This window comes from Sesamum indicum, linkage group LG14, assembly GCF_000512975.1.
Source record: "Sesamum indicum cultivar Zhongzhi No. 13 linkage group LG14, S_indicum_v1.0, whole genome shotgun sequence".
NCBI classification, from domain to species: domain Eukaryota; kingdom Viridiplantae; phylum Streptophyta; class Magnoliopsida; order Lamiales; family Pedaliaceae; genus Sesamum; species Sesamum indicum.
Genome location: NC_026158.1, coordinates 4090831 through 4110191, shown reverse-complemented (window position 1 = coordinate 4110191; position 19361 = coordinate 4090831). Strand labels below are relative to the sequence as shown.

Genomic DNA, 19361 nt, shown 5'->3' with positions numbered 1-19361 from the left:
TATCATTTCTAATCAATAATTCAAAATTCACTCGGAGTGTATTTGAATTGATAAATTTAAATTTTTAAAAAAATTATCTTACATAAAAAAGTTAAAATCAGCAGTATTTAATAACATGTAATTCAAAGTATTTAAAAAAAATGTTATTAAGATTTAAAATTTTGAAGCCAAACGCAACCTGAAGAAAATATCCATGGATGGGAATCTCATCTTACATAATTTGTCCTTTTGCGTGGGGCCCACTAGTAACTAGTGATGATGTAGCTGGACACGTTTACAGAGGCACATATGTTTGGGTGGGAGTACGCCGCAGACAAGTACAACGCTGTTCATTTGCATGCATGGCTACCAAGATAGTTTTTTTTCTTTTTATTTTTTTTGGGAAAAAAAATAAAATTAATAAAAGGAGTCAAAAAGGAAGAAAAATTCATAATCTAGGCTCATTGCTCGTAATATTTTAAAAAATGGCCTCGTAACTTTAATATTATCTCACTTTTAGTCCCCTTACCAATTTTTATTAAAAAGTTGTCATAAAAAATTATATGCAAGTCACCTAATCGTTTTCATATATTATAAAAAGGACAACGACAGAGTAATTTGCGCATTTTTTTTTATTATGAAAAACAAGATTTTTTATATGGATAATTACACCGTCCACTCTCGTAGTTTGATGTAATTATACTTAAATCCCTTATAATTTAAAAAATTATATTTACTGCCCATAACATCATTTCTGTCTAGTAGCTAGATCGTTTCATTAGTTAAAATTCATCGAGTTTATTAATATTCGCCAAAAATTTGAATGAATATTCATACGTGGCCATGATTGACTTATTGCAGGTTAAATAAATCTTTTTATGATAAAAAAAAATCACTCGATGTATATGGATAGTTTGATCAAAGAAAAAATTATTTGACATGCAATAAGTCCTTATTAAGTCAATCGAGTGTAAGTATGAATTTTTATTCAAATTTTTTGTTAATATAAGCAGACTTGATAAATTTTAATTAACGAATATATCTATTTGTTATATGAAAACAAATATTAGGAGTACTATATATAATTTTTTTAATTCATGTGAGGTTTACATTTAACTACATCAAATTTATAAAAAAACGATTAGTTATTCTCTTTTATAAGTCGTGACTTTATTTTTAAAAATTAAAATAATAATATTAAAATTGAATTAAATTTTAAGTTACAAAATTAAATATACAAATTAGGTGGTAGAGTAATTAAACAGGAAAAATTTTAGTTCGGATTCGATTCGATAAAATTCGAACTAATGATATAACAAATATAATATACTTTTTATGTAATTGATTTACAATTTAAATAAAATAATTAATTATATAATAAATATAATATATTTATTTTATAATTAATTTAATTCCGAATAAAAGATTTTGATTAAATGGTGGTGCAAAGCAAACCTGACACTAAAGGCGAGGCGTTGCTGCGCCACTCTCCTACATCATTCCTATTCTGCTCCTACATCATTCCTATTATGTAAATGTTAATTAATATGGCCAACAATTAAATGTTTGCTCTTCAGATTTTCAAGCCACGCGGAATCAAGGCGCGTGCTCAACTCCTCTCATGCATTCTCACTTATTTGATTAGATTGGATTTTTTTGTTTTAATTTTTTATTGTCTATTAAACTTACATATTATGTGTATATTTTTTTTGAAATATATATATTAATTTTTTTATAAAATAAAATAGATGACATACTTCTCTATAGATTTAGCATATGTATATTAAATAAAATACGGAGATACAATAGAATTTGAAATAAAAATTTACTCCTTATAGTTGCATAGATTGTACTAGTAATTAATTTTATAATAAATATTTTTGAACGTTGGACTTATGAGTTTTTTATTGATTAATTTTTTGGGTAAATCCCGACGTGCATTCTGAATATTTATCATGATTATAAATATTTCATCGTTGTTTATAGATGTTTCTTATAATTAATGGTTGTCTAACAAATAAATATCCCTAGACAGTCATTAATTTAAGGATATTTATAATTTTTAAATAATAAAAGGATATTTATAATTATGACAAATTTAAGAAATAAAATGCATATAATCTACCCTACTTTTTAGAAAGAAATTGTCACATTTTATTATGTTTCAATTAAAGTGTGTGTTATTTTACGAAGAGAATGTACGTTTTATAAGAAGTGCGTTTGTTACGTATTCACTACTTTATCAAACTTTTGGTTCGTGTAAGAATAGACAATCTCGACTTCTTACATTACACTTTCACATAAACTCTATGGTGAACTGTGTAAAGAAAAAGAAATATAGAATATTTTTTCAACAATTATAATCTATTTATACTTATGTCGAGAAGTCCATATACAAATATGATATATGTCAATTTTTTTAATTTTTTGAGAGAAATAAATTCACGTGCCCACGTAATAAAGTTTTAGTTTATTTATTTCTTACACGTGCTCAAACAGATAACAAGCTCGGATCTCGTTAAGATTTCAATGCAGTTCTCATTATCTATCGTTTGACTTTTTAAGTTATCTGTATCAAGTAAACTGCACGAATGTTAACTTTCAGTATAAAAAAAGTAAATCTTCATAGAGATTTTCTCAATTGTAACATTTCATACGGCAATTTATAATTATCATATGTGTATATCGACTACGTATTTATACTATTTAGGTTACGAATCATAATGTTTTGATTATGTATTGTGTATGAACAGATAAAAAGCTCTGACCCTGTTAAAATTTCAACGCAATTCTCATTAATTTTCGTTTGACTTTCCGTACAATTTGTATCAAGTAAATTGCACGTAATATTGATTTTCAATTAAAAAAAGTAAATTTTCATAGAAATTTTCTCGATTCTAAAATTTCAGGCAGCAATATATAATTATTATGTGTATATTGACTTTTTGTAATTATTATCTATATATATTGACTACATATTTATGCTATTTATATTACGATAAGTAATATTTTGATTATGTATTTCCATAAACTATCTTGAATTTTATAAATTTATGATATAATTATGATCAATTTATTAAAAAAAACTCTAAAATCCTATAAAATTCAATACCGCTTGAAAATTATCTAAAAAATGATGCATCTACACTCCATTGCTGAAAGTGGGCATCCAATATTTCTTGAAAATCAGAAAAATGAAAATTAATAATATGAACAATAATGGGGTGGTGTAGAGAGAGAAAGAGGAGAGAGAAAGGAAGAGAGGAGTGGGAAATGGTAATAATTAAGAAAAGGGAAGTGGGGGTAGAGTAAATGGAGTGATATAGAGACAGAGGGAGAGAGAAGAGAGAGAAAGCTGTCTCGTGAAGCAGCAGGTGGAGGAGGAGGAGAGTGGAACTGAGGAGGCAAAAGAAATATGAAACCCTCTTCTCTCTCTCTCTTCTCTTCTCCATTCCTTCATCTCTAGAACCCCATTCCTCCCTCCCTCCCTCTCTCTCTCTCTCCACAGATATTACTCAGAAAACAACCCTCTTTCTCTCTCTAACATTCACATTCATTCTTGGTTTAGCCCTATTAAAATCACGAGATCCCCATCTCTTTCTCTCTTTCCATCCTCTCCCTCTCTCTCTCTTCATGCACTCTTCAAGAACATCTCCTCTCGTTTTAGCTACCTCTGCGTTCTTGTTACTTTTGTCATAGTTCACGTTTCTTGGAATACGGTGTGAAGGATTCACCAAGTTGTTATATATACGGGGGGCATACGTATATATATACGGTGAGAGAGGAAACAGAGAGAGGTAGAGGAGTTGGAGGGGTGTGTGTCTGAAAAATGTCGCTGCATTCTGGGAAAACTATGTCAGAACAAGGGCTGGAAACGCTCTCTCATCGATTGCGAAACACGTTGACTTGTGATGAAGAAGACAGCGAGATTAACGTTAACAAGCCGGATTTCCGGGAACTCGATCTGGGTTCGCCCGTTTCGCCGCTCCGAACCCGAAACGGTAGTGGGCAAGCTGCTACCACCACTAGTAGCAGTTCCAGTTCATCCGGATCGGTTTCGGGCCGGACATTGCCCGGGCCTAACCCGAATATCCCGAGAAAGTCCGATACCAACCCCAAAAGCCACTCGGGGGAGCTTTCTGTGGAGAGTTCTCCTTCACCAGCCCGGAACTTCAAGCCGGGTCATACCCGGTCTCATTCATGTGGGTCCAACCAGCTGTTTTTCTCTGGTTCGGGGTCCGTCAACTCCCCGTCCCCAAATGTAATCCCCACCGGAAACATTTGCCCCTCCGGCAGGGTCTTGAAGACCGGCATGGCGAGTCGGTCGACGAAACCCGATGTTCTGGGGTCCGGTTCTGGGAATTACGGTCATGGCAGCATAATCCGGGGTGGTCCTGTTTCTAAACCGGGTCCTGACAGCGGACCGACGAATTACTCGAGAGGGCTAATGGTTGGCGGGGATCCGGGAAAGAGGATGGTATCCTGCAGTAGTAATGATCCGGAGGAGTTGAAGAGAATGGGGAATGATAATTACAAGAAGGGTCATTTTGCTGAGGCGCTGACCCTTTATGAGAAGGCAATTGCGATATCGCCAAGCAATGCTGCGTACCATTGCAATCGGGCTGCGGCGTTGATGGTGCTGAAGCGGTTGGGTGAAGCGGTGAGGGAATGTGAGGAGGCTATTAGGTTGGATCCGGGTTATGTGAGGGCACACCATCGATTGGGAGCTTTGCTTCTTAGGTGAGTTTGTGAATAAGTTTTGAATCTTGATTGCGTTTGTGCAATAAAGTTCAATTCTTGGTGCTTAAAATTTCAGTCTTTTGGTTATTTTTGTTAGATTTCATTGAGTTGTAATGCAATGATTCCTGTTTACAGATGAAACTGGTCTTGTTCTATACATGTTAAGTATTCTTGGTTAGAATTATTTGATTTTATGAGTTTGGTTTTGTGTTGCTTGGAAATGGTGAAAGGATTGATCTATATTTGTGTAATTTGTTTTTGTTCATCTTCTGCCAGATCTGGTTCAGTTTTCAATTCCTTTCTGTGATGGTTTATGCTGCTTGTTTTATTGCGGCTAATCTCACTGTTACATATTCTCTATGTTCCCCATTATAATGCGTCTGCCCTTGAGCTTTTACACTTGTATTACTGTATATTTTGGTTCTTTCTTTTTGTGGTTCCCTTTGTGCTCGCAGGATGGAGGACCATGTTGGTTTGCCTCTGTTAATGAGCCAGTTCTTAGGTCTAAACTAATGGGAATTAGCAGAACGTTACGATGATTAAGTTTAATAATGTCTGTACATCATGGTCATTGAAGCTTTACTAGTTATAATATAATCTGTTGAGAATCTTTTTATGAAGTTGCTCGATTTTATCTCATTTTAGTTCAGTAGTTTGGATCGTCTTTCCCGTCTTCTGGCTTAGGTTTTTGGAATTTGATTTTGTTTAGCATTGCATCACAGTTTAAGTAATTCTAATTCGTCCAAGGGTCACACAGTTTAGGACAGGTTGAGAATGCCAGGAAGCACATTTGTTTTTCAGGGCACCAACCGGATCCCGTCGAGTTGCAGAAGTTGCAGTCAGTCGAGAAGCATCTGAACAAGTGTGCTGATGCTCGGAGAGTTGGTGATTGGAAAAGCACATTGAGGGAAGTTGATGCTGCCATTGTTTGTGGAGCTGATGCTTCGCCTCAGGTCTGGCCCTTGCTCTCACTGTCAAACTCAGAATGCTGAAGAATTATTCTCAGTGAACTGATTGAATTTGAATTTTCAGCTATGTGCATGTAGGGCTGAAGCTCTATTGAAGCTCCACCAACAAGATGATGCTTTCTTAGCTTTGTCTAACATCCCTAAATCTGTGCCGTCTGCCAGTACCCATTCCCTGGCCAAGATTTTTGGGATGCTTTCAGATGCATATGTGTTCTTTGTTAGAACCCAGGTTGAATTGTCCAGGGGAAGGTAAGGTTGGGTGGTTTTTTGTATTCTCCAAGATAAAAGAAATCGAGAATGCAATTCATAACTTGATTGATGAAATTTGCAGGTTCGACAGTGCACTTACAGCCATTGAGAAAGCTGGACAGATAGACCCCCATAATGTTGAAATCTCAATTCTACTTAACAACGTGAGGTTGGTTTGTCGAGCGCGTGCGCGGGGGAATGATTTATTCAAGTCGGAAAGGTTCACCGAGGCCTGCTCGGCTTATGGAGAAGGTCTTAGACTCGATCCGACAAATTCTGTTCTCTACTGCAATAGAGCAGCTTGTTGGTATAAGCTTGGTCAGTGGGAAAAGTCAGTTGATGATTGCAACCAAGCTCTCCGTATCCAGCCAAACTACATTAAAGCCCTACTGCGACGGGCCGCCTCAAACAGCAAGGTAAAGATACCTCTTTGATTCAGTTGCCTTCTCCAAAATTCCGTACACATTTTTACATCATGTGCAAACTGGATGCTGTTCGATTTATGGTTTAAATTCGATACACGTCACTGATTATAGCTTGAACGCTGGAGCGAAGCTGTGAGAGACTATGAGGTTTTGAGAAGAGAGCTCCCAGACGACAATGAGGTCGCTGAATCTCTATTCCATGCACAAATCGCCCTGAGGAAATCACGTGGAGAAGAGGTGCACAACATGAAATTCGGCGGTGATGTGGAGTCCGTTTCTGGTCTTGAGCAGTTCCGAGCCGCAATCTCCTCATCTGGTACAATCTGTTATCATCATTTACGCCTTCAGCACATTTTTGTTGAACCGTATGACGTTTTAATTGTCATAATTGCAAAATGCAGGTGCCTCTGTCGTCCATTTCAAAGCAAGTTCCAACGCGCAATGCAAACAGATATCTCCATTCTTGGACACACTATGCTCCCGATATCCATCCATTAATTTCCTCAAGGTATCATTTATTACCTTCTGCATTGAAGTCTCCGCTCCTGACCTAATCTTGTATTCTCATAAACATAAGCAGGAGTATTGATTGTCTGTTTGTGGTTTAACCTAAAGGTGGATATCGACGAGAGCCCAGCAATCGCTCACGCCGAAAATGTCAGAATAGTACCAACATTCAAGATATACAGAAACGGCAGCCGAGTGAAGGAAATGGTCTGCCCGAGTCAAGAGGTATTGGAGTCGTCGGTGAGGCATTACAGCATTTAGATACCTTTGTCCCATTCTCTTCCTCTTGCATCCTAAACCACCGAACAAGGTTATCCATTACCCATGACACATAACTAGAGCTTATTATTACATGAATCATCTAAAGTAGGAGCCGTATCCAGCCACATTGCCGGTGGAAACTCATAAATGTAGCTTAGTTCCGATTCGCTCGTTTTGTTCATTCATTCATTGATCTGATCATCCCATCTCCGACCTCGTTATAATCTTTCCTGGAACCTCGTATCTTACCATCTTCTTTCAAACCGGCTACTTCCTAATATAATGTTCAATCGATAAAAGACCGTCTTTTATGTAAAATTATCTGTTCTTGGAGCTTGAAGAGGAGGGGGATTGTCTTTTAGACAAGGATTTGTACATGCATATATGATGGAGATATACACACAACATTGGAGGGCCCTTTTAAGGACATGGATTGTCTGGTGGTTTTATGTTCTTGAATGAAGATGATATGTTATCATTTACATTGATGTTTTTTTCCAACCATTTAAAAAAATCAATAAAGTTTCCCTTTTTTTTTTTTCTTTTTCAAAATTTATGTAATTATTTTCCTGCAACATTGACCTTTTATATGAGACCTCCATCTTATTTCCTTTGATTATCAATGAATTATTGGATTTACATGTATTCTATTCTAATTAAGCATAAAAGATTTGATTTGTATGGTTTTGATTTCTGTTGCTATCATGAGCATTTGGTTCATGGAAATTTGGATTTGATCATGTTTGAATTAATTATACAGCAAGTGTATATATTTGTCACTTGATTCGTATGCGTGGATGGTATTTTTTATTTGATTTGACATGTAATATAGTATACACTATATGATTTATTTTATTTTAAAAAATACTTTTATATACATGATGCATATATATTAAATAAAATAATAAATATAACAAAATTTGAAATAAAAAAAAATATTCTGAAATTTATGGGTTTGGTTGTATGTGGCAGCGGAAGGGTGAGGGTGAGTGAGTAGAGAGAGTTGATTGGTTGACTTGATTGGGATGGTCTCTTATATTAATAAGGGCTGCAGTGTAACCTGCGGCTGCGGGTAGTTGAGTACAATTAATGACAGTCTGAGTGGACGACTGCCCAACCCACCTAATTTTCTGGGAGTGTACAATTACAATTATAGACTCAGCTTGCTTTATGTTACGAGTTCTCTATCTCACGGTAGAGAGAGGTCCCAAAGATGTTTTTAAATTAGGATATTTCTTCTTAATAATTGATTTTCAAGATGGACGTAAACCTATAACAAGTGATATTGGAATTAGGTTTTTAGTAGGAAAGTGTAATATAGGACCGCCGATGTTGAGTTAACAAGTGATATCGGAGTTAGGTTTCTAGTAGGGGAGATGAGTATGTGTGCGAGTGTGATATAGGACTGCCGATGTTGAGTTCATACTGCCCCGAGAGTGTCCATGGATTGAGTGAGGAGATTGTTAGAAGTTGTTCATTTCACATCGATTGGGAGAGATGTTCTTTTATAAAGTGGGATACTCCTCTTCCTTTAGTAACCAAATTTTCACAAATGGATGTTGGTCTGTGACGAGTGGTAACAGAGCCATGTTTCTACTGATGCCTAGAGGGGGAGATTATAGTATGCAAGTCTCTGATGTAGGGAGTCCGTATTGCACGAGGACATTTGCGGATTTGGAGGAGGAGAATATTACAAATTTTTCATCCCACATCTGTTGGACGATGGGTAGAGTACCACACTATTCCTTAATAACTGATTTTTTAAGAATGGAAGTGATGTTATGATGCTTGGCTACCATTCTACGTCTTAAGTTGACAGATACAAACATGAAACCTACAATATGATATGAGATGTCCTAATTTTGAAAATTTTACCATAAGATTCGTTTGGGATACTCCGATTTTAGTGTTTGTACCTACTAAAATTGGACAATATAGAAAGACAATTGGTGTAGCCTACTTAGACACTCTTGGCTTTTTGTAAAATTACAGGTACACTCCTTACTTAGACACTCTTGGCCTTTTGTAGAATTACAGGTACACTCCTTACTTAGACACTCTTGACCTTTTGTAAAATTACAAGTACACTCCTTATTTAGACACTCTTGGCCTTTTGTAAAATTTCCTGACGGGAGTTGGTGTTAGGGGATGTTTGGTAAAATTTCATGACTAAATATGAGGTGTACTTATAATTACAACTACAACCTCATAGGGTATGCTTGCAGTTTTTTAAAGAACAGAGAGTGTTTGTGGAATTAGATCTTAAACTCAATAGCTGTCAAATATAATTTATATTCAAGATATATTAATACTATATAATCATAATTTATTTAAAATATATAAGTGTAATTTTTGAAATTCTTTTTTGAGAAAAAGTGTAATATCGCATTCAGATTTAGGTCTTGATTTATGCAATATCCTAAACACCAACCACTTTCCCAATTTAATACCATGATTGAGATTTAGGTCTTGATTTATGCAATATTTAGATAATGTTAGTGAATGGTTTGTTTGGGGGAGAAAGTTGTTATCCCATATTCGTAGAGTGTAGAGGGCCAAAAATCACATGTAAGCATTGAATAAGTGCTAGCTTCCAAACAGTCCCCACAGCCCATGATCAATAATAAGCTCCATTATCCATGGAAGCTTCACACATCTCAGGTGAAGGCGACTTCCCGTTAGCCCAACAATGAACTTTTCCCTCCTGCCAAACGCTGCCTTATCCAACTTCACTTGCACTTTTACAAAACTACCCTCCTGCCAAAGTACTGTGTCTTGTTCTTATGAGGGTAGGTTTGTAATTTCTCAACGAACAAGGACCAAGGTTTTGAGTATGATTTTTACCCCATCTCTGTTGGGAAAATATTTTTTTTGGATTTTTAATAAATTAAAAAAGTTTAGCTTAAATTAGGTTTGACGGCATCTAATAAATCACATGATATGTGTAATAATATTTAGGGCTAATTACATCTACAACCCCTAATTTATAATCTATTTACATAAACCATCATCGTCTTTTATAAACTTATACCTACATCTACTAAAAATATCAACACCATTTACATAAGTCACTTATACTTTTTTGAAAAATTACACATGCACCCCCCAAAAGCGTCAACAATATTATACAAACTATTCCTATTCTTTTGCTACTATGGGTGGCTTTCTAATAATATAAAAGACAAGAACAGTCTGTATAAATAGACTATAGATTGAGGGGTGTGAATGAAATTACCCCTAATATTTATATGTCATTGACCAATTCAGTGAAATACTCAGTTTGAGTCACGACTACTTATTTAAAATATTTTATAAGTTGATATATATCTTTAGGAGTTATAAGATCGTACATTTTATAAAATATTTTTAGAGTTTTTAAAATGCTATATTTATTTTTAAAAATAATAAGCTCTTAATATATTTAGATAAAATTAAATTGTGGAGTTTATGCAATATTGCTAATTAGTATGATTAAAATTGGCGGATTTGTTCGAATTCTCAAAAGCAAGTTGAGAATTCCTTACTTCTTTTCAAAAGAAGCTGATCATAAGCTCAGAGCATCATATTTTTGGATCTTACAAACTTAATTCTCTAAGAATTTCAGTAAAACGTTTTCAATATTTTATAAGTTCTTAAACATCTTATAGTTTGAAAAACTTTTAAACTTATCCCAAGCATCTTGTCAGTTACCACAGCTATATCAAGATGCAAAGTGAACCGAAATCACTTATTTTAATCAAGTTAACCCGTGTAAGGTTCATGTTCGAATCAATTTAAGAAGACACAGCTTAGTTCACTTGAACTATCACTTTGATGTTGTTGTATAATTAAACTCAATTGCAGTACTATTGTATTACACCTAAGTCCCTAGGGTAACTAATTTCGGGCTGCCAAATGTGAAATTTCTAAAATACCCTTATACTCTTAATAAATTCACCCATATCAATTTGGTATGCTGAATGTGAAATTCCTAAAATATCCCACATTTTATTATAATAATCTATTATGTTCTGCTCATAATTTTATAAATTTTTGCACTATTTTACATATGTATTGAGTGTGTCCAATCTGCTCATATATATATATATATATATATATATATATATTCGGAATCTTAATAAAGAAGTGGAGAAGAGAGCAAGTGAAATTAGGGATTTGAGATTGAAAAAGCTGAGAAAAGGGGCCAAAAGAGAAACACATTGAAACAACACAGTAAAGTGAAGATTCATAAATGGGAAAATCCAAGACATAATAGTCACATTTATTATCAACCTATTTCACCACATCATCACTTCACTGCTGCTGTGTACTTCAAAACTGCATACACACTGTTCATGATAGTTCTACTCTCTCCACCCTCAAAATATAGCCGTTGCAACATGCAATTTTCATATCACGACAAGGCGTGGAAATATTTTAATTCAGACTGAGTTTGATTAAAATTAAAATGTAATTGTATCACATATTTAATACATAATTTTAGAAAAGTTAATGTTGGAAGTAAATTAATAACAATTGCACCTAATTAAGGTTTTTTATCCTCTTGGTCGTCTTCTTCGTCTTCAATCCCAGCCGAAGCTTCTTTATCCTCTTCTCCTTCTACAGGATCCACATGTAGCCTGGCTAGCACGTCAGCCAGCGCCTGGCAGCCAGGATACCGCCATTTTCAGGCCCCCGATACCATCCCTCCTTCCTTTTCCGCCATTCTTGTTTTCTTTCTTTAGGTTGGTCGTGGGGAGATACTTGCATGCTAGGGTTAGGCGTATTTTGACATGTGGGGGTTATGCATTTATGGGTGAATTGATGATGGAAGTTCTTGACTTCTTTCCAATGTTAACTTTAGTTGGACGTATATATTGACTGATATTTCTCATTTTGTTTATGAGAACAATAAAGTGCATAGTTCTTCATTATACCAAGGATCAACCAATACATAAGGGTTTATAACACTTGGAATTGTCAAACACAACGGTGGAGAAAAATCTTCCAACTAGATTTGATCAAACCCAATTCAACACTTTCTTGGCAACTTCAGTAAACTATTTCTTGATTCATTTTCACTTTTGGAGAGAAAACAAGTGACCAGATTCCGAACCCAACAATGTGTTTGTGGGTTCATCCTAAACTTCAAGGTGAAGGATTTGGAATTTCAAATAACTTCAGTATTAAGTGGACTAGGAGATCATATCAGCACGATGACGAATACGCATAAACAAAATGCGACAGAATCGTATACTTTCAATGAGTAAAATCGACACTTATCGACTAACGTTCACAAGTGCCTTTTTATCATTGCACATTTTGAACAACAGAGCAAATATGAAACAAGTACAAAGCAGTAACACCGTAAACTAAATACCAAAGGTTTCGAGCATCATCATATTTTCAAATTTTGCAGTATGGTTTGATGTTCGATAGAATACAATATTAGATACTAAAGGAAACACAGGTTCCGTGTACTTCAGGCACCACTTGCATATAAACGTGTCCACTCTTTAGCTGCAGGATAGACAGCAAAGCTTTCATCAAATAGAGATCACATCAAGGAATCACTTATAAGTTTCACTTTGCTTGTTAAGGCTAAGTTCGGATCTTGGATTTTAGTCAGAGAAAGCAAAGAAAATGCAAAAATGTTTAAAACCCAAAGCACCATGTTAAATCATTTGAAGCAAGGAAATATTTTCGCACACCTGTTTCAACAGCTTCAGCCTCATTTGCTTTCCAATGCTTGGCAATGTTCTCTGAGAGTGGGTCATCAGGATTTGGAGCACTTAGAAGTGCTTGAATGCTACAACAAGAACAGAATGATAAGAGTACTTTTAGTAGCACATACAAAAGACAGTCCATTATGCAGGCAGAAAGAATACTAGTTCGAAATTAAAAATCGAACGGTTGAATGAAATTCGGCACAATAATATTCTCCGTGGACACGAGTTCACAAAAACAATAACAGCCTGCTACTAAGATATCATTATTAATTTTATTACCTAAGAAGTACAGTTCTAATCTGAAGAGCAGGACTCCACTTGTCCTTGAGAATATCAAGGCATATCCTTCCGAGCTGCACTAAAGTTTCATCAGCAAGATGCAAAGACAGTGGATAAAAAAATCCAAACCTAGGAAACAAACCTTATCAATGTTGGGGTGGTAAATTTTTGTGAGGAAGCGAACCTGTCAGGAAATAGTGCAAAAACAGTCAGGCATGTAAATGCAATTTCACTTGACAGAAAATTTTGACAAGTCTGAATAACAAAAACCTGTTTCAAACAAGAATATTTTATTTCCATTGGCTTCATCCGTTAGTTAAGCTGGCATCAATCCATAATTGAACCACAAAATAACTATTGTCATACGTATGTTTCTAAATTTATAAAACTACTAGAACAAAACCGTATAAGATTAATTATAAAATGATAAATAAAACTTCACATGCTACTAATTTTTAGGAAAAGAACTTTTCTTATAATAGTAAACAAATTTTCTTTATTACATATAAGCTAGCTAATCCACTTCCATCATTCATTCCTTCTCCTTCACTGCTTCCTCTTCATTCTCTTCCTTTTTTCTGTTCCACCAGGACCTCTCTCTTATTTATTTTCCTCACATCAATCTACTGCACTGAAAAATCATCATCATGGCCTCACCAGCTAATAGTGGAGTGCATCTACTGGTGGCATTGGCTAAGAAATAAATGAGCTATACACAAAAGGTTCTTTGACTTAACCAGTTAAACGAGGCAGTTAAAACGGCTCTCTCAAAACATGGTTCTTTTAAGGTTCTTGCAGTTCATCAGATTTTAAAGGATCCAGGCTAGAGAAGGGACCAGTTAATTATCTGGGCAATTAGAATGCTCAATCTGGCCTGGACTCTAATTTGTGGAAGCTATTAAGCGAACAATTGCAGTTATTGTACAAGGAAGCAACTTTTACCAGTTAGGTGAGACCAGAAGGAATACAATTTAGCAACAGCAGGCTCTTTGTTTTACTTAAAATAGAAAACTGAACTGAAAAGACAAAATTAGAACACTACAAGGGCATGCATAGGTCAATCTTATAAACAAGTCATTATTTTTTATGCGCTGAGGGAGTAGAAGTTAGTTATGTGAGGATAATAGCAGTGGTGAGGGTGACTGGTCATGGATGATAAAGGAGCTTGCAGTGTAGTACTAGATCACCACTGCATAAAACTAGAAACACTGTTATAAAGCAATCATTGAGACGCACGAAAATAACTCATTGACAGGGAAGTGCAGGCATAAAGTGGTGATTTAACTACTACAACATAACCAATATCCTACGGTATATTGTGCTCATCCACAATAATATCAACTAAACCATAAAGGAGTATAGAACAGATACATTCACACAACCACGAACAAAATGCCAGGTATAAGAATAATAACATTTAAAATAGCAAAACAATAACCAAATGATGGTATTCTTTTGGTGACCTGCATTATTACTTGTTAGTCATGATATCAACCCAAAGGCATAAACTAAGACTGCACAAAATAAGGTTAACTATATGGAAGATGCACATCATTCAAATGTCCAACAGAAATGTTCAACTCACAACTGACATCATTCAAAATGCAGTCCAAGGAAGTGAAAAAGAATATCTTCCATTCTTGTGCACTTTGAAGTTGTGTTTGTGTACATAAGGCACATTTAGAGTATGCACCAATGATATCAATTAGTATACCTTTGGGGCAGCCATAGGATACTCCTCAGGTAGAAACAACTCCAGCTTAAAAACACCTCCTACAGTGTGATGCCAACAGACAAGATAGAAACAAAACATAAATTAGATAGACTTCATGTCTTGGTGAGAAAAGAAAAGAAAACATATACCACACAACATATACACAATTGCAGTGTAGAATTCACCACTTCAGCAAAAGAATACATAAGACCATCATATTGTATTAGCTATAACGACAAAGTAGAAAGATTTGTAAGACACTTCATCCGTTAGTGATCCAGAGATCCAATCACATAGCGAAACAAGAAGATGAAAAAGGCTAAGTATGACTGATTGTTTTCAAATATTTACATGATTGCTGATGACGTATGTAGAAAAGAGATGGCATATATACCACTTAAACATGAAAATGATGCATTCAAATTGTAATAAATCAAGTAGGGCATCAGCATGAATCAATATTTATGTTACATAAATCATATGAAACAAAGTTAACCTGAAAGTACATACACAATGAAAGAATAACAGGAAGAATTGTTGACAGGTTTTCACAGTTCAGAAACTAGGATGGCTTAGTAGACTTCTACCCAGTCACAAATGTTTCAGCAAATTAAGTGGTTCAGCTCTCGGTGGTCAGAAATAAATACATCAAGGTCTCAGAAGCCCAAGTATAAGAACAGAATATCATTTGTAGCAGAACTACAACCCTATATCCACTTATTTGAGAAGTTCTACTACCAATGAGAATTGAAAAAACAGGAAGCATCACAAAGACTTACAAGTCCTCCAAAAAGCAAAAAGTTAAGCTGATAGTCCACATAAGATTATAAAGGTTAACAATGAGAAATTCATAAAATATCATCACCACATTGAGCACCAACTGAAGAAAATGCATAAACTGAAATCTCACAGGCACATTTATTCAGTCAAGAGAGACTGCTGACTCTGTTTACCTTCATAAGGAGACTGTGTGGGACCAAGAATCATAACATTGAAATACCGCATATTTTCTTCTGATGGAGACGCACTTATTCCTGGTGCTGTATCCACACACCAAAAACACTCAATTACATCGAATTTTAATAATAATATTTCATAAAATGCTAGATATCAAATTTGCACAAAACAAAAACACAGACAATTGAGATTTGACCCAACACTACATCGCAGTACACCCGTGTAAATATAAAATAAGCTTCACATGCAAGTCAGTAGGGCGAAAGAAACTAAAAGGGAAACCAAAAACAGAGAAACACAGAATACAAAACCTAAACACATTACTGAAAATCTCAAGACTAAACCTTTGAAACAAATAAAACTGGCTATTTTTTTAGAATATTACATATGCAGTTGCAGAAGTAAGATACGCGGCTTTTCATTAAATTAAAACACGCCAATTTTCATCGATTGCATGTTTGAAAATTGAAGGGCTTACCCGGTTCGCTCAGAAGACGCTGCGTCTCCTATTAAACCAAAAAAACATAAAGAGTAATCAAAACAAAATCAGAGCTAAAATAAACGAACCAAAATTGTAAAACATAGGGTTTGTGCAGGAACATAAAAGAGGGATCAAGCTCACAATGCAAAGATCGGATCAAACCTTGATGATTCTACGCGGTAAATTGCTGTTGGCCATTGAATTGAATACGCGGAACTCTGTTCTTCTCTCGGCTGTTCTAGTCGGAGAGTTTACGCTAACAGAAGGGTTTTTCTTCGTTTTCTCTCACTAGAAAAGGGTAATTGATTCCGTTGAGGGAAAATTTTCATTGCATTCTCTTTTTATATAACTCAATAAAAATAATCAGAATAATAATGAATTGGGTAAATAAAATAATTGATGAATGTATAAGAGATCATTTAGTTTTTGATTATGGAAAGAGATTGATGCAGAGTAAAACTCGATTTATATGAAACAACTCTGAATTCCAATTTTTTTTTTCATATTGGATGAAAAAGTGAGAGTATAATGCCTAAAAGGCAAAATCGCTGAAAAATTCGAAATCAATGATTAATATTTTTATTAATAAAAAATATTCTTTTTCTTGTTTGATCAATATTTTTATTAATAAATTTTTTAAATTTTTAATATACTAAAATTGTATCAGTATAATATTAATTTGTTTATTTTCTAATACAAAATAAAGAGAAAGATTATTCAGTAAAATTATAAAAAAATAGTTTTTTCTTATCAATTTGTTTTTTTGGTACCAAATAAGTGAAAGTATTTGAAATTTACTACCATTCCAATCATATGAGACAATTTGAAGCAAAATTATTATTCTTTCCCTTCTCCCCCTCTCCCATTCACTTTAATTTTTCCTCTCATCTGAATCCGACGAACCTTAACTGGGGTGAAAAGTGGAAGTAAAAAATGAATGTATAAGAGATAATTTAATGTTTGTACAGGAGAAAGAGATAGAGGTGAAGTACAACTTGATGTATATAAAACTCCTTCGGAGTTCAATTTTGTTTCCGTCAGAAATTGACGAGAAAGTAAAAGTATAAGGCCAAAAAGATAAAAAAAACAAAGTACAGTTTGTATTTTTATTTACTCTATTACATATATATCTATATATATAATTTTTCTCGAATTCTTTTCTCTTTCCAGTTAATAAATACTGTACATAATTGTCAGAGAAAATATAACAAAATCGTTGTAAATGTGTGTCTTTTTTGCGTTGCCTTATTCAATGCGTTTGGAGATTATATACAAACTTGTTTTTAGTACCAACAAAAGCATTAATGTTTGGATTCGAATTCGTTGGTCGAAAATATTGTTAGTAATTTTAATTCTATTTAAATTAAATAATTTAGAATAAATAAAAACTTATTTTGATAAATATTTTTATTAATAAAAAAATATTATTGTTCTTATTTGGTAAACATTTTCATTAATAAGGTTTTTAAAATTTTGATATACTAAAATTATATTAGGATAATATTAATTCATTTATTATCTAATACAAAATAAAGAGAAATATTTAATCAGTAAAATTACAAAAAGTACTCTTTTCTTCTCAGTCTGATTTTCATCATAGTAAACAAGAAAACATATTTGAACTTCCTTTCCAATCATATCAAACAACTTAAATAAAACTATTATTCTTTCCCTCCTCTCTCTCTTTCACTTCCCTTCCCCGTTTTGCATTAGAATCGCTTCAATTCCTTATACTTATTTTTTATTTTGACGTTTCTAAACTTTAATTTTTATTCAGTTTAATCCATCCGACTATTCAAATTAATCACAAATATTTAGTATTGATTATTAATAACAATATACCAACGATAAGTTACAATGTAATTGGAATGGATTCAGTGATGCAGTATCAACAACACCGAATCAACCAACACACCAAAATATGAAGAGTGTTACAAAAGTGCAAGAACAAAAAACCCATGAATTTAATTGGAATCTTCATTGAAAGTAGCCAAGTCGGCGAGAATTGGGGCGCACTCGGGCAGGACCTTAGGGGTCATGAAGCCAACGGGATTGGCGTAGCGGATGGTGTTGTGGAGACCGCTATTCTCAGTGCACTCGACCTTGGCCCTCTCGTAGTCGCCCATGGGCTCGCTGCACTCGTTCTTGGGGCTCCTCGTCGGGATCACCTCGCAGATGTCCTTCTCGTGATCCCCCGTCACCATTATGCTGTAGTGCCCATCGCTCCCGGTCACTCCTTCCATCGAGAATGTGATCTTCTTCGTCTCTATGTCCCTGCATTCCACTCGCACCATCGCTCCTGCGCCCACCCACGCTCGTCAATTCATTAATTACAGAAACCACCCGCAACAGCCAAATAACATAATAGTACTTTTAATAATGTCGACATTATTTAGAATTGTACGTGTAACTTTTAAAAAAAGCAAATGTGATTTGTAAATGAAACATTACCAGCAATATGATATGAAAGTTCGGTCTCAAACTGGACGCGGCAAGGGTCACAGTAAACGTCGCCCTCGACATAAAACTTTTCTTTGTGGGCGTGGACGACGACGACGGAGACGGCGAGGATGCAAAGGGCGGAGACGAGAGCGACGGCCTTTGCCATTTTGCTTTGTTTATTGTTTGTTTATTTGCTTTGAAATGCTTCTTGTTCTTGTGTGTGTTGTGTGTTTGCATGGGGGGCTATTTATAGTGCAGAAATTGGGAAAACGGTGTAACGATTTTTCTGCATTACTTTGCGCCCATTCCACTCTTTTTTTTTTAGTGAAAATAAATCAAAAGATATAAACATTTGGTTGTTGTATTTGTTTTTGTTGAGTAATTAGACTCGGTCTAATTAAAGCGATGGTTAATAGATCTAACTGTTATCTGCAACGGCTTAAAATAAGTGTTTTTTATCTTATTTTTGAAATATAAGTTGAAAAAAGTGTTTTTACTCGACACTTTTTTTAATTTCGAATTGTTTAAATTAAATTGATTTAAGTAAAAAGTTATAAGCAGTTTCTTATTAATTTCTATAGGTTATTAGTAGATTGTAAATATTAAATTTGCCACCTCGAAATCTTCAAACTCCAGTACCAAGAGTGTCGA

General features: G+C 34.6%; 3 protein-coding genes across 4 annotated transcripts; 1 reads left to right on the top strand and 2 right to left on the bottom strand.

Annotated features, from left to right (window-relative positions):
* LOC105176942 (TPR repeat-containing thioredoxin TTL1) lies at window positions 3324-7740 on the top strand. The gene is made up of 7 exons (XM_011099929.2): window positions 3324-4719; window positions 5477-5672; window positions 5752-5936; window positions 6019-6352; window positions 6473-6677; window positions 6763-6869; window positions 6977-7740. Exons 1-7 carry the CDS (start codon window positions 3809-3811, stop codon window positions 7127-7129), a joined length of 2091 nt encoding a protein of 696 aa, XP_011098231.1. The 5' UTR covers window positions 3324-3808; the 3' UTR covers window positions 7130-7740.
* LOC105176941 (ubiquitin-conjugating enzyme E2 36) lies at window positions 12361-16598 on the bottom strand. 2 transcript variants are annotated; one of them, XM_011099926.2, is made up of 8 exons: window positions 16431-16598; window positions 16266-16293; window positions 15784-15870; window positions 14831-14889; window positions 13259-13300; window positions 13117-13190; window positions 12820-12917; window positions 12361-12628 (listed from the first exon to the last, which is right to left on the bottom strand). In XM_011099926.2, exons 1-8 carry the CDS (start codon window positions 16464-16466, stop codon window positions 12591-12593), a joined length of 462 nt encoding a protein of 153 aa, XP_011098228.1. In that variant the 5' UTR covers window positions 16467-16598; the 3' UTR covers window positions 12361-12590. The 2 variants fall into 2 exon arrangements, with proteins under 2 accessions (XP_011098228.1, XP_011098229.1); XM_011099927.2 differs by having other exon boundaries at window positions 16410-16561.
* On the bottom strand, window positions 18063-18926 carry LOC105176940 (anther-specific protein LAT52-like). The gene is made up of 2 exons (XM_011099925.2): window positions 18720-18926; window positions 18063-18567 (listed from the first exon to the last, which is right to left on the bottom strand). Exons 1-2 carry the CDS (start codon window positions 18874-18876, stop codon window positions 18233-18235), a joined length of 492 nt encoding a protein of 163 aa, XP_011098227.1. The 5' UTR covers window positions 18877-18926; the 3' UTR covers window positions 18063-18232.

Excerpts from the sequence above, each read along its gene's own strand:
- LOC105176942 (XM_011099929.2), top strand. The coding sequence starts at position 3,809 with ATGTCGCTGCATTCTGGGAAAACTATGTCAGAACAAGGGCTGGAAACG. Across the intron at positions 5,937-6,018 it reads GTTGAATTGTCCAGGGGAAG|GTTCGACAGTGCACTTACAG; the intron begins GTAAGGTTGGGT and ends TGAAATTTGCAG. Across the intron at positions 6,353-6,472 it reads GGGCCGCCTCAAACAGCAAG|CTTGAACGCTGGAGCGAAGC; the intron begins GTAAAGATACCT and ends CACTGATTATAG.
- LOC105176941 (XM_011099926.2), bottom strand. The coding sequence starts at position 16,466 with ATGGCCAACAGCAATTTACCGCGTAGAATCATCAAG. Across the intron at positions 16,294-16,430 it reads TACCGCGTAGAATCATCAAG|GAGACGCAGCGTCTTCTGAG; the intron begins GTTTGATCCGAT and ends TTGGTTTAATAG. Across the intron at positions 13,191-13,258 it reads ACCACCCCAACATTGATAAG|CTCGGAAGGATATGCCTTGA; the intron begins GTTTGTTTCCTA and ends ACTTTAGTGCAG.
- LOC105176940 (XM_011099925.2), bottom strand. The coding sequence starts at position 18,876 with ATGGCAAAGGCCGTCGCTCTCGTCTCCGCCCTTTGCATCCTCGCCGTC. Across the intron at positions 18,568-18,719 it reads ACTTTCATATCATATTGCTG|GAGCGATGGTGCGAGTGGAA; the intron begins GTAATGTTTCAT and ends GGGTGGGCGCAG.